At 36.0% G+C, this 14394-nt stretch overlaps 1 protein-coding gene across 2 annotated transcripts in view; it reads right to left on the reverse strand.

Annotated features, from left to right (window-relative positions):
- Positions 1-14394, reverse strand: part of ITPR2 (inositol 1,4,5-trisphosphate receptor type 2) — a 492964-nt gene that overhangs the window by 241385 nt on the left and 237185 nt on the right. For both annotated transcript variants that reach the window (XM_023209041.2, XM_023209040.2), the window contains 2 exons: positions 6923-7051; positions 5583-5703 (listed from right to left, as the gene is read on the reverse strand). In XM_023209041.2, the coding sequence (XP_023064809.1) occupies positions 5583-5703; positions 6923-7051 (250 nt within the window). The remainder of the gene's footprint in view (positions 1-5582; positions 5704-6922; positions 7052-14394) is intronic.

A 14394-nucleotide genomic window follows, 5' to 3' on the forward strand; every position in this document is an offset into this window, starting at 1 on the left:
TAAGTAGCTAGGACTACAGGTGTGCACCACCCTGCCCAGCTAATTTTGTTTTTGTTTTTGTTTTGTAAAGACAAGGTCTCACTATGTTACCCAGGCTGGTCTCAAACTCCTGGCCTCAAACCATCTTCCCACTTTGGCCTCCCAAAGTGCTGGGATTGTAGGCATGAGCTATTGTCCCTGGCTGAAACTTGGATTTCAAACCCAACTCAAATACTTATTAATTGGACAGTTACTTAACCTTTCACTATCTGTGAAACACCTAGCCTATGGATTACTGTCAGTCAACAAACACTTATTAATCTGCTTAGTCAAGAACAAACACTTTCAGGCTCCAGTGGTGAAGAAAGGAAAGTCCTTCTTTTTATAGCTTACATTCTAAAGGGGGATGGGGCAGACAACAAAGAAGCAATAAATAAACAAACAAGCTGCTTTCAAATAGTGACAAGAGCTAAGAGGAAAATGAAATGGTCTAAGATGATAAGGAGCAGGAAGAAGCTGAGACACTGCATGGCGGGGAGGGTGTTCAGGAATACTTCACCGAGCACTTATATTTTGAGCTGAGATCTGACTGATGGGAAGAAACCAGCAAGTGACAATCTCCAGGAAGAGGATCCAAACAGAGGGAATGGCATATGCAAATGTCCTCAGGTGAGGAAATGCCTGAAGCAGATGAGAGATTTGGAAAGAAGGTCAGTGTGGTTGGAGCAGAGTTCGAGGAGATGGAGGGTGATGGGAAAAGATCGGACTAGACGCAGCTCAGATGAGGAAGGGCTTTTGTAAGTGCAATGGGGAGTTGTCAGTGGATGAGTGACATGCTCTGGTTTACATGTTAAGATCCTCTAACAACTGTACACGCAATGGATTGCAGTGGCACATTTAGTAAGGACACTCTTCTGTCATCCATATCCGATGATGGTGGATTTGGACAAGGGTGACACAAAAGAAAGAAAAAGAGAGATTCTGGAAATGGGTCTGACAGAATTTGCTGCTGTGTTTAATGAGAGTAAACAAAAGGGAAGAATTCATTGTGACACCTAAGGTTTTAAAAGAGTACTAACTGCAAAAGAGTTATTTTTCAAGTAGCACAGAAATCTGCCTCTTGCAGCTGCCATATATGAGCTATAATTCTGTCTTTGGGAACCTGTTAAAAAAAAAAAAACAGCCCAGTCTAACCTTCAAAAGTTTAAAAATAATTATTGTGTTCCTCCTCAGATTTCGTTTCTTTGTCTAAATATTTCAAATGTCTTCAAACACTAAAGTGAGGTGATTTTAGATCCCTTGACGACTGTGAGGGTTCACTTCTGAATGTGTTTGACTTTGGTTCTCTGTTTCTATGACCACCATCCAACAACAACCAAAAAGCATACAATCTAATCATCATTAAGCAGAATCTGCTTTTCACCTTCATCCTAGGTAACAATTTTCTATTAATTTCTTTTGGACAGCTACTTTATAGTTGCCCGTCAAAATCTAATATGGGAGACAAGAATAGTGCCTGTGATGATGTAAGTTAGAATGAAATGAGACTGTATCAGGCTGTTCTTGTGTTGCTAAAAAGAAATACCTGGTGCTGGATAATTGATAAAGAAAAGAGTTTTAACTGGCTCATCATTCTGCGGGCCATACAAACATGGCCTCTGCACCTGTCCGGCTTCTGGTGAGGCCTCAGGAAGCTTCCACTCTTGGTGGAAGGCACAGGGAGAGCAGACGGGGTCACATGGCAATGGCAGGAGCAAGGAGTGGGGGCAAGTCCCAAACTTATAAACAACCAGATCTCACGGGTACTCACCAAGTAAGAACTCACTTATCACCAAGGGGATGGTGCTAAACCATTCATGAGAGATTTGCCCCATGATCCAGTCACCTCCCACCAGACCCCACCTCCAACATCGGAATCCCATTTCCACATGAGAGTTGGAGGAGACAAACATCTAAACCATATCACAGACTCTAAGGAAGCCATGTGGGGAGAGTTCAGATTTGGATGTAGGAGCCAAGGATGGTTATGGAGGAATTTGAACAGAAAAAAAAGTTGAGTAACGGGAAAGATGCTGAGGAGTGGCAGTGGTGGGAACTGGAGAAAGCTAGTGTGAGCCATGTGGGGGCATCCTAGGTGTAACAGTGAGGAATCTAGCCTTAGAGTGCTAGGTAAAGGGATGTTGCTGAAGGTTGGGAAGGTAGTGTTGATTTTTTAACTAAAAGAAATAATTTCACTTCAGAAAGACTACTCTAGTATCAGGCTTATTTAAATAAGGGAAGACAGAAGGAGATAATATTAAGTTCTTGCAGTGGTCCAAGAAGAAAGTAATGAAGGGTTAATGAGGCCACAATGAGGGGAAGGGGAGGAGAGGAACAAATGCAGAGGGAGATTGGGGGCAGAATTTCCAGAGCTTTAGCTATTCAGATGGAAGGGACCAACAAGGAAAATGAAGAAGGCATCCCTTCTCACCAAGCGAAAACTGAGATTGACACAGAAATCTCACTCTTCACGTATCTGGATTATACACTTCCATATAATTATTTTTAGACTTATCACACGTCTTTATAGCATACAAAAAGAAACTAAAATTTCCTCTTAAATTATAATGTTTTGGCCACTATGGAAATGGTAGGAAACGAAATCTTATTACTTAGAAATAAAAGATATTTTTAGACTAATATAGTTTCAGTAACTATATTAAGCCCCCAAATATGCAATTCTATGCATGAACTGATTGGATTACACAATGTGTATCACTGAAGTCAGAATTCAGAAAGCAGTCACAATATGGAATTTCACTTGTGGCTCCAAGTTTTTTCTCTCAATGTATACATATGATCAACAACATGCCTGCTATGCCCTGTGTAGGGCCAACTGGCATTTCCCTGCTTTGCATTTGCTAAGTTTGAGGAGTGGAGGAGGAGGAACAAGAGGAGTGAGGAGAGAGAAAGAAGGAAAAAGAGGAGAGACTGCCTTAATATGTGAAATACAGGAAAATATTTAGCAGCTAAGACAATGTATTCCTATGTAAAAATTAACACCATCATGTTTCTTTGCTTTTCCTTTGGATTTTATCTTTTAATGGTTAATGTGTTTCCTAACTGATTTGACCCAAATAAAAATACATTTACTGCTGTTTCATTATAACTTGAAAGTAATATCAGAAATTACATAAAAGTGTGAAGAAGAAACCAGATCCACACATCGTCCATCCACCACTCAGAGATAATCAATGTTAAAATTTTATTTATCTCTCTGAACACTTTCCTCTGTGTATCCTTTTAAAATAAAAATTAGGTTCTCTTTCTTTATTTCTCCTTCTTTACTTTTGTGTGTCCTTCTTTATTCTTGATACGATACAATAGTGACCTCTTCCTCTTCTTGTACCTCTTCATTTCCCCTCCCACACCATTCAGTTCTAAAATTTTTAGGAGGAGCGCAGCACATTAAGTGTCCTGCTGGGTAAGATGTGCAAAGGAGCCATGGCGCTCCAGAATGTGGAGGCCCAAAAGGGAGTGGAAGGTCTATGTAGCCTGTATCAGGCAGAGAATCAGTACTCAAGTGCGGTGAGGAGGGTGTCCATGCGAGGAGCAGCCTGGTTACAGGCAAGGAGTGTATCCATGCAAAGGAGTGGCCCAGGATAGAGAGGTAGAGGCCAAGCCAGGTGAAGAAGATCCCCTGCAGAGCAGCAGCCTGACCTAGCACCAGCCCAAGGGAGGTGCTATGTTTTGATTGTGTCCCTCGAAGTTCGTGTGTTAGAAACCTAATCCTCAATATAACAGAGGTGAGAGGTGGGACTTTTAAGAGGGCAGAGCCCTTGTGAATGAATTGATGCTGTTATGAGTGGGTAAATTATCCCAGGGGTGGGTTTCTAATAAAAATGTGAGTTTAACCCCTTCCTTTTACTCTCTCTCTCTCTCTTTTCCTCTCTTGCTTTCCACCTTCTGCCTTCCCCATGGGATGATGCAGCAAGAAGGTCCTCACCAGATGCAAGCCTCTCCATTCTGAACTTCCCAGCCTCCAGAACTGTAAGAAATAAATCTCTATTCTTGATCAATTGCTCAGTCTCAGGCACTCTGTCATAGCAGCACAAAACACAGTAAGCACAAAACAGACTAAGACCGGAGATGAGGGTGACGTCCCTCCATAGGAGGGTAGCAGAGGCCAAACTGCAAAAGGACAGCATCCTTGTGGGGTGTGGCCCACCAAGGGGCATCCAGCACATGTGGGCTCTGAGGTGAGGAGGGTATGTGCAAAGAATGGTTCCAGGTGTGGAAACATTAAAGTTATTAGTTTATTTGAGGAGAACTGGCATCTTTATCCATTGAATTTTCCAATCAAGAAATTATTTGTTTCTCTATTTATTAAATCTTTTATATCCTTTAATATAGTAAAATTTTATTCTCTCATATTAAGTTTACTCCTAGATGTTTAATGTTTTTGTTGCTATTGATCATGATGTCCTTTTCACATTATGTTCTCTTTTGTGGTATACAGGAAGTCTATTAAGTATAATACTCATTTATAATTAATTACCTAAGTCAACTGTATTATTAGTCTATTAGTTCTACTAATTTTCAATTGATCGTCTTGGGTTATAACTGCCTTTCAATGTATTGAAATTAAAATTGGGGCTGTCACTAAATTTTGCTAATATAAAAGAACCTAGGTCAAACTGCAAACAGAAAGAAATGAATAAAAACATTTTAAATGGTCATTCATTAGTTAAGTCATTTATTCATTTCTCACATATTTGTTGAGGTATGCTATAACCCTGGCCAAATTACATAACCTATAAAACTCTCTGTTTTCTTAACTATAAAATGTAAATAATTAACCTATCTAAGGACTAAATGCTAAATGATGCATATAAATTGCTGGCATTGCACATGGTAAGTACTCAATAAATGTTAACAGTGATGATGACTGATAATGAAATATGCTATAAACTGTCGTTCCCAATGCCTGCAGAGCCACCGTTAGTTGAGAGGATGATCAAGCTCTTCCTTTTTTGTTCAGGACAGCCAAGTGTGCATTTCTTCTCCTCTCCCCTCCACCATTGGGGGAATTACCCTAATTAACTTATTAACTTTCTCTCTCTCTCTCTCTCTGCTTACCTCCCTTTAGCTGTAATTCTCTTGCCTTCAATTTCATTTGTAATTTCTGAAGCCTTCTATATATAATAGGTCCTCAATAAATACTGATGGACTTCAAACAAAATTGGAAAACTACAAGACCCTCAAAAAGTCCTACGTCATATGAAGGTATTACTAAGTCAGGTCACTTAATAGACAAGTCAATTCCATAATGAAATCTGAGGTAACAATTAACTAAAACTCTGCAAAATCTGACTGAGCCATATTAAAGTTCCATATGCAATAATATTAAATTTAAGATTTTTAATATAATGATTATGTCCTCCTCCCAAAAAGTATATGCAACATTCGGAATCATTTGCAGATGGCTGCTCTTCAATTTCACAGAAAACATACCTGTTTTCTTATTAAGTGGTAAATTGGGAAGCTGCTTGTGGTGCCCATTAGCCAAAAACCTAATTTCTAACAGAAATGTAAAAATAAGTAAAACTCAAACCATGACTTACCCACTTCAGCTAAAGTTCTGATACAGGATTCCACCGAGGCTTTCTGTGCCGGGTTTGGCCAGGTGCAATTGTAAATTCTGAAGGCAGATTGCAGTAGCTGAATAAAAACTGGCTGATGTGTCTAAACCCAGAAAGAAGGTAGGCAAAAAGAGATGCTAAACCATTAACAGCCCTGATGTAGTGTCTATGCATTATCAGCAATGTTCACCAAAATAACATAAAATACACTCTTTCAAGTTTCAGTGCTAGCTAATGAATATCTCATTCATCAAACATTCATTAGGTACTCTCTTCATGAGAGGCAACATGCTACACACTATAGAAAATGGATTATTTTCATTTTAATTATATTCTAAACCAGAAAAATATGCCATTTCCTGAAGCCAATGACATGAATATTTTTTATAATCCATGGTTTATTCCCATGTGCAAATAAGCAGGTGTTTCTGGGTTGGTTGGTTGGTTTTGGTTTCATATGATGGGCAAGTAGAGGAGACAACCATTTTGAACTACAGAAACAATTTCCTGTGGTTCTATCTAATGGTTTAAAATTTTTCCCTAAAGAAAGTATAATTGAAATGATTTTTTAGAAGAGTAATACACAACCCCTGTAGAATATTTGTGGACCATAGAAATGTAAATCATCAAGAATCCTACAACACAGAGATACAGTATCAATATTTGAAGACATTTACTCTCTGAGTTTTTTGATGCATGTATGTTTATATATTCTTTACACAAACAAATTTGGATGATACTATAATGGAATTCAGTGGCCTAATATTACTTCATGTTTATTTCCTTGGTCATCAATTTTTCCTTTAAAACATGATTTTTAATTGCTATATAATAGACCATCCTACAGCTATATCATAATTTATTTAGCTTTTCCTCCTTTTAAGGATGTTTAATTGATTAAATTTTTAGTATTATAAATACTCGGATTAAAAGTTTTATTATATAAACCTTTGTTAATTCTATTAGGATAAGTATAACTTCAGAGGCAAAATGTCTATCATTTAAAGAATTAACTGTGCAGTTATTTCAACACTTGGCAAACAATCAACGTACAGATACGAAAGCTCTTAGTCTGCTTAGAGAAAGAGGAAAAATAATTCAATTTAAAGATGAGGTCTCTTTATTTAAAATAAAGTTTGGTAAAATAAAGTTTGGTAAACTCAGAAAATAAAGTTTGGTAAACTCAGTTATTTATATTACTGTAAATAATAGAAGAATAAACATCTCAAGTGTAGGAAATAACTTCCTGAGCAGAAAAAATTTCCCCTACTCAAATAAGAGAAACTCTTTGCAACAGAATGCTTTGCAATTGTTTGACTTACCTGGAGGCTGGTACTATTGTCTGAAAAGGGGGAATTAAAGAAGCCGCTCACAATATTCATTATTGACTCAGTAACACACTTTTCCAAAAAGATGTCTGCATGTTTCCTGTCTGTAGTTGTGTTGCAAACCTGGAGAGAAAAATAAAACAACTCAGTATGTTTTATCATATTTTTAAACTACAATTCAGTATTGGAACCACCTAAAAATTGTCCTGAAATAGCTGTCAATAATATTTCTTCTGTTTTTTAAAGTTGCTTAGAAGAGAAGCATTTCAGCCTGAAATCATGAAAATTGTATCATTCTTCAGTAGCTCCTCCATCAAGTTAGCCTGTCATTTCAGCCTTGAAACCAGAATTCTTTCATAGACCCCCAGCCTCTTCTTCCTAATTTGCTTCTCCCTTCTTTTGCACACCAACCTCTCCCTCAGCCTCCAAGTTTGGCTTTGCTGGAGAACACTTTTCCACTCAATGTAAGGTGACCAAAGATGAAACAGTCATTCTAAGTATAAGAAAGGTGATTAATGGTAGTAATTTCAGACATTTTCACTTCTAACCCTCACTCAAATTGGAGGACACAAACACAGAAAGCATCTGGAGAAGAAAACAGATAGGTAGGAGAAGATAAATCAAAACCCTCCCAATAATTTTGACGTTTTTATCCATGGATTATCTGAGAAGCATGGAAGTATAGGTTTGCATGCATTTCAGAGTGGACTCAGCCAAAGAGACAATGCTGAAGCTGGAGAAAGACCAGAAAAGAGCAGTCCTGGTTCCTGCTCTGATCTTTACATCTGATGAAAAGAGGCAGTAATTGGTCATTTTGCATTTTGCTGTAAATTTCAATGTCAGCATGATCAAATTGCAAAAGCTAAGCTACCTAATTAAAAACACACGAAAAAAAGTTGGCTGGTGGGTGAAAAGACAGAAAAACATAGAGATAAAAAGAAAAAGAAGTGGGAGTGGTGGGCAGAGAATGTGAGAAAAGACTGAAAAACTGCAGCAGAGAAATAAAGTTTAAATTTTCACAAAATTGTGGTGGGTAATATGGGGGCCAGATGTTGCAGACGTTCTTAGACCATCCAAATTTTTATGTAATTTTTTAAAAATTTTCAATAAGTTGCTTAACCAAAAGAATAAGTCAATGTCACTTAATCTGACATTGTTTAAAAAGCTTTCACACAAATTCATAAAAGAGAAAATTTCCCTCCTCAAACCATGTGTCCTGGGGCTTTTGTTTTGGGATCTGGGAACACTAATGCCAGCGTTTGCCAAGTGGAGGTGGGAGAAAGTGAACAGGGTTTATTTTGAGTCGAAGTCACTTCCCATCTGAGCAGTTTGCTTTTTCCTCATCTATTAATTGACCCCTACCTGACTTTGTTTTTAAAGATTTTTAGTGTATCTAATTTCATAGGGTAATTGTAGGCACAGTGCCATTAACGGAAATAAATTACATCGAATTATGTAATCTTCTAGTTATTGCTCCAGCATATAACTTAGTGCCTGGCACACACAAGATGTTCAACAAACGTTTGTGAAATGAATGAATAATTTAGTAAATTTTTAAATGAAAGAGGGATAAAGGACTCTTATTTTGTTTTAGGTTAACTTTAGTTTGGGCTATATTCCTGGAACATCTAACCTAGGATTAAAATTTAATTTAATTTACATGGTCCCAGATCTGATACAAAATTGATCTTCCTATGATGGATAAGAATTAGGATTTACTTCTTTTAGCATCTTCCTAACACTCGCTTTACAGTGAAACTTTCTGACACATAGGTTAAGAATATAATAAAGTTGAAGATGTAGCAGGCCAGTTCCATCACAACCAAAACAAAAGACCTCCCTCATTCAGCAACATTTCAAGGAATTACGTGGGGCTCTCTGGAGTCATTAGAATATACCACACTGCATTTTCTGCAACTGGACACTTGCCAAAAAACCACCCAGAAATTTGCTTTTTAGTCAGTGGATTAATAAAAATAATCTATTTCTGCATCAAGACTTTCTTCAAAATCCTGGGTTACGAAAAGTCTGTGTTTTACAAAGCTACATGGAACCTATTACTCAGTTCATTTAAACAAGAAATTCAAATAATTTTTCAAGATGTTTTTTCTGTCCCCTATGAATGACAACATTTCACTTTGCATCTTATAATATCATGGACAGCCAAGAAATGTAGGAAGCACTTATGAAAATCTTTTAAAAGTTTTCAGTAAAAAGAACCTCATACATATGAACATCTCTTTATTTCCTTTTATTTTTATTTATTTTCTCTTTAAAATAAAGATTGGACATGGCTCAAATAAAATTACATCATATCAAATTATATTTTTATGTATAATACATACAGTTTAAAAGTTTTAATCCATTTGCACATATTATTCATATAACATTCTTTCCTATAAAACACTTTCATGTACTGCCATTATCTAAATACTTATTTTAAAAGGCTATATTTATTCCATCATTCTAATGCACCATCATGCTTTAAATCCATTTTTGGAATGAGTTGAGGTACACATTAGCAATATTACAAATCATTTTCTTCTTAGTTATTTCCTTCTTGCTCATCTTTTATGATGTGATTTTTTTTTTTTTGCTATTATAAAGAATTGTGCAAAATTACTGTATTTACTTTCAGATTTTTTTGGCATATTTCACCAAAAGAGGAATCAACAGATGAGGGTATGTAGACAGCTTTATACTGCTTGCTGGGCTGATCCTCTAAAATAATAAATTTACAATACTGTCAGCAAACTATCCACAGATACACAGGATGTTCCCTTATTACCACCAAATAGCTTTTGCTTTGGGGCTCTGGTTGTATTCATCTAATATGAGGCTCTTGCAGGAGATTATAAAGTGGAAGAGAAAGAAGTCAGGCACCTACTCTACCTCTGCCTCCATCCCCATCTCCCTCTCCTTGTAGGGGCTTCTGTGTTCTGCATACAGCTGCTACTGAAGCCCTTCCTCCACATCTCCAAGCTTTCCTCGGGATGTAGTAATAGTGCCTGCTCCATGTACCTTCAGGATCTAGAGGTGGTAAAATCCCTCAGTACTTTCCTATCCCTTCTTGTTAAATCTGCCCTTGTTTCTTGAATTGTGCCATGTGTTTCCTACTATAACTGACTGCTACACCAGTAAATTATAATTGTTTTTATCAATTTAATTATACCTAAAAGTTATTTTTTATTTCCCTCGCTGTTAACAAGGTTGGCCACTTTTCATGGAATCATTTCGTTTCTATCTTCTGTCATACACAAACAATTCAAGCCCTGTAAACCATTTTCCCAAAACCTAATGACTGTACATTTAGTATGAGTAACATATTTTTATGAGCTCTTTTCAGTTGTCATTTCATATGTAATTTTGTATTCCATTTAGAATATTTCATTATATTTCATTGCGTAAACTACTTTTCAATATCCAGGCACTGTTATTTATTTTGTTCATTACTATTTATTAATATTTAATACAAAGAAGAAAAAACTCCCTCTTAAAAAGAATAGTATATACATTTTTATTCTAGTTTTTAACTCTTTAAAATATCTGCAATTTGCTGCTGTAGGTGACCTAATTCATGAATTGATTATTTTTTCTCCATATGGATATTCAATTGTCCTCAAAACATTAATTAAATATTAATTCCTCCTTCATTCCTAGGTTACTTGAGGTTTGTCTTATAGTGTGTCACTACTGACTACCTAAATCTCTCCCCAAATCTCTAATACACTCCATGGATTTTTAAAAACTATTTTAACCTAACTCCACAGAATGAAATGATTCCCAATCTGTAATATATTTCACAACCTGAAACAACCAAGTCGACCATCATTGTCTTTTCCAAGAAAAAAAAAATTCCGTATTTTGAAATACTTGTTTTCTTCTACTTCCAGATGAATTTTACTATATATTTGTCAGATTTAATGGCCTATCACATAAGGACACAAATTATTAAACTGAAGCTACATATTGGACTAGAAGTTAGAACAATGAATCAAACAAAACAACACCCCTACTCTATTAGACCCTTTTTCCCAATCAAGAGAGACACACAATAGACAAAGTAATAAATATATAACATGCTAAGTGGTAAAAATAAAGAAAATAACAGACTAGAGAAAAATAAAGCAGGGCAAGTGGTACAGGGAATGCAGTAGGCAGGGTGGGGATGGTCAAGGATCCCTGTTTATTTAAACAGCTTGGGTGGTATCCCTATATAAGGCAACATTTCACAAAGAACTGAAGTTGGAAGCAGCCATCAACATTTCTGTGGGAAGAGCAAGTAAAAAGTTGTCTCTGCCATTAGGATATATGCTCCTGGACACCAGGAACAAGCCTGTCTTGCTCACCACTGGACATGCAGCACTTCAGCACATAACAGATATTCTAAAATTATTTGTTGAACAAGCAGATATTAAGTGAAATTCTAGATACAATTGTGTCTGAACTTCTCCCCTTGCATATATGATGTCCTTCCTCTCTTCTGCTCTAAAAGTGACTGCTACCCTTCCAAGGATGATCGTCTATGGTAAATAAGTTACCATATGTTGAGCAGCACTGTCCTACAGAACTTCCTATAATGATGGAAATCATCTATATCTGTGATGTCCAGTATGGTAGCCAGTAGCCACAGGTGTATACTGAACATTTGAAATGTGGCTAGTGCAACTGAGGAACTGAATTTCTACATTTTATTTATCTGAATTAAAATTTACATTTAAATAGCCACAGTTGGCAAGTGGCTACATTACAGGGCAGGGCAGCTCTAGAGCCAGTCGCGTACTTTTGATCATAAGGAATACAACTCCTAAGATCACTTTAGTATTTTACATAGACAGTAAAAGTGTTCCTCTAAATATCTGAGGGGATATCTCATATTTATTTTAATCTGCATTCCGTTACTTGTGAGGTCAAAACTTTTCCAAGCATTTGCTTTCTATATCTCCTTTTAATGTGAATCATCAGCTCATACACTCAATTGGCTTTCTTAGAATTCTAAATTCTTTTTTTTAAACAGACATCATTTTCACAATAGCAATACATATTAATTGTAGGAACTCTGAAAATACAGAAAATATAAAATGGAAAAATCAAAATTATCTATAATCCTGTAATTCAGATAAGACTATGATTAACATGCTGGAATTTTTTCTTCTAATCTTTTTGGTCTGCCAATTATATTTTACATAATTGAAATCATTCTAGATTATCTGTTTCACATCTTCCCTTTTATACTTCATGCTTAAGTATTTCTCACATTATTAAAAATTCTTAAAAAATAATCTCAGTGACTCTAACATCCGCCATATAGATATATGACTTACTTAACCATTTCTCAAATATTAAATATTTAAGCTATTTCCTACTGTATATTATCATAAAAGTATGTTGAACTTCTTTGACCATAAATCCCTTGTAGCATTTGTTTTTGTTTTTGTTTTTCTGAGACAGAGTCTCACTCTGTCTCCCAGGTTGTAGTGCAGTGATGCAATTGGCCCACTGCAACCTCTGCCTCCCAGATTCAACGGATCCTCCTATCTCAGCTTTCCAAGTAGCTGGGACTACAGGCACATGCCACAACACCCGGCTAATTTTTTTATTTGTTTCGTAGAGAGGAGGTTTCACCATGTTGTCCAGGCTGGTCTCGAGCTCCTGGACTCAAGCAATCCGGCTGCCTCAGCCTCCCAAAGTACTGGGATTACAGGTCTGAGCCACTGCCCCCGACCCTTTATAGCATTTCTAATTATTTCCCAAGGACAGATTTTTGGAGGGTAAATTACTTGACATATTAGAAAAGTATGAAGGGTTTTTCTAAATGCTTTTTACAAAGGTTGCATGAAACTATACTCTCATCAGCAGGGTATGCAAATACATACCCTGAACCATCACCAACATTTAATATGCTCTTTCCAAGCTTGCAACTTAGATGGTTGAAATTGTGCACATATACCCTAGAACTTAAAGCATAATAATAAAAAAAAGAAATTTGGATCTTATTTCTTTTTTGTGTTGTTTTAAAAGTTATTAATATTTGAACATTTTTCAGAGGTTTATTAACTACTTGTATTCCCTGTTCTATAAATCATGAATGCTTTGTTTTTCTCATTTTTCTATTAAATTGTTAAGACTTTTTCGTATAAATATATGTAAGTTCTTCATGTGATGGTTATTACCCTTTTTAAAACTGTATCATAGCTATTTACATTTTGATGTGTTTTACTTTATTTATTCATTTATTTTTAGAGACAGGGTCTTGCTCTGTTGCCCAGGCTGAAGTGCAGAGGCATGATCTCAGCTCACTATAGCCTCAAACTCCTGAACTCAGGGGATCCTCCCCCCTCAGCCTCCCTATTTAGCTGGGACTACAGGCATATACCACCATGCCTAGCTTATTTTTTTGTAGAGACAGGCTCCCTCTATATTACCCAAGCTGAGTCTCGAGCTTCTGGCCTTAAGCAATCCCTGAACTGGGCCTCCTAAAACACTGGGTTTACAAGTGTGAGGATATTTTTAATTTTTATTTAGGATGTTTTTATGTACTTAAGTATTAAATTTTCAAACAATGAAATGGCTATGATTTTCCTTAGCTAATTTCATCTATTGCTTTCATCTAAAGACAGACAGACAAATATTATCTACATTTCCATCCATTTTTACTGGTTCAGGTGTTTTTCTATTTAGCTATGAAATCCATTTCAATTATTGCTATTATGTGAGTTCATTTCACCCTAAATAGCTAGTGTCATCAACAGTCATTTTTACTTCAAGTCAACAATTTTTATTGAGTGTCCATTCCATGCCGAGAATATTCTACATACTTGAGATCCATCAGTAAACAAAATATATAAAAACCACTATTCTAATGGAGTTTCTATTACTAATAATCCAAGGGTGGGCAAACACAGCGCATGCATCAAATTTAGCCAGATCCATTCATGTTTGTACTGCCTGGGACTCCTTTCTCTATAGTTATTGTCATAATAGTGGCAACAGTAGTCTACAAAGTTGAAATATTTACTATTTTACTGTTTACAGAAAAAGTTCACCAATCCCTAGAAACATCCAATCCCTTTCCACTAATAGGTGATAATTTATTATATATTAATATATATGTAAAAGGCTATTTCTGGCTATTCATTTCATTTCATTGATTTGCCTACTAAATTCTATGCTCAGACGACATTTTCTTTGTTTTCAAATCCACTTTTTAAATATTTTTAGCTTCATATGACATTTATTTATTTATTTCACAAATATTTATTGAGTATCTAGTATGTGTGAGACATTGTTCTAGGTCAGGTATGCAGCAGTGAACAGAGATAAAATTCCTGTCTTTCATTTGTTTCTACTGAAACAAATACAAATAAATATATATATATGTAAATGTCAGGTGGTATTAAGTTCTATGGAGGAAAATGAAGCAAGTGTATGGAGGATAGAGAAAAGAGGCAGTTACTTTATATAGG

The sequence above is a fragment of the Piliocolobus tephrosceles genome, chromosome 10, assembly GCF_002776525.5.
Source record: "Piliocolobus tephrosceles isolate RC106 chromosome 10, ASM277652v3, whole genome shotgun sequence".
Classification (NCBI taxonomy): Eukaryota; Metazoa; Chordata; class Mammalia; order Primates; family Cercopithecidae; genus Piliocolobus; species Piliocolobus tephrosceles.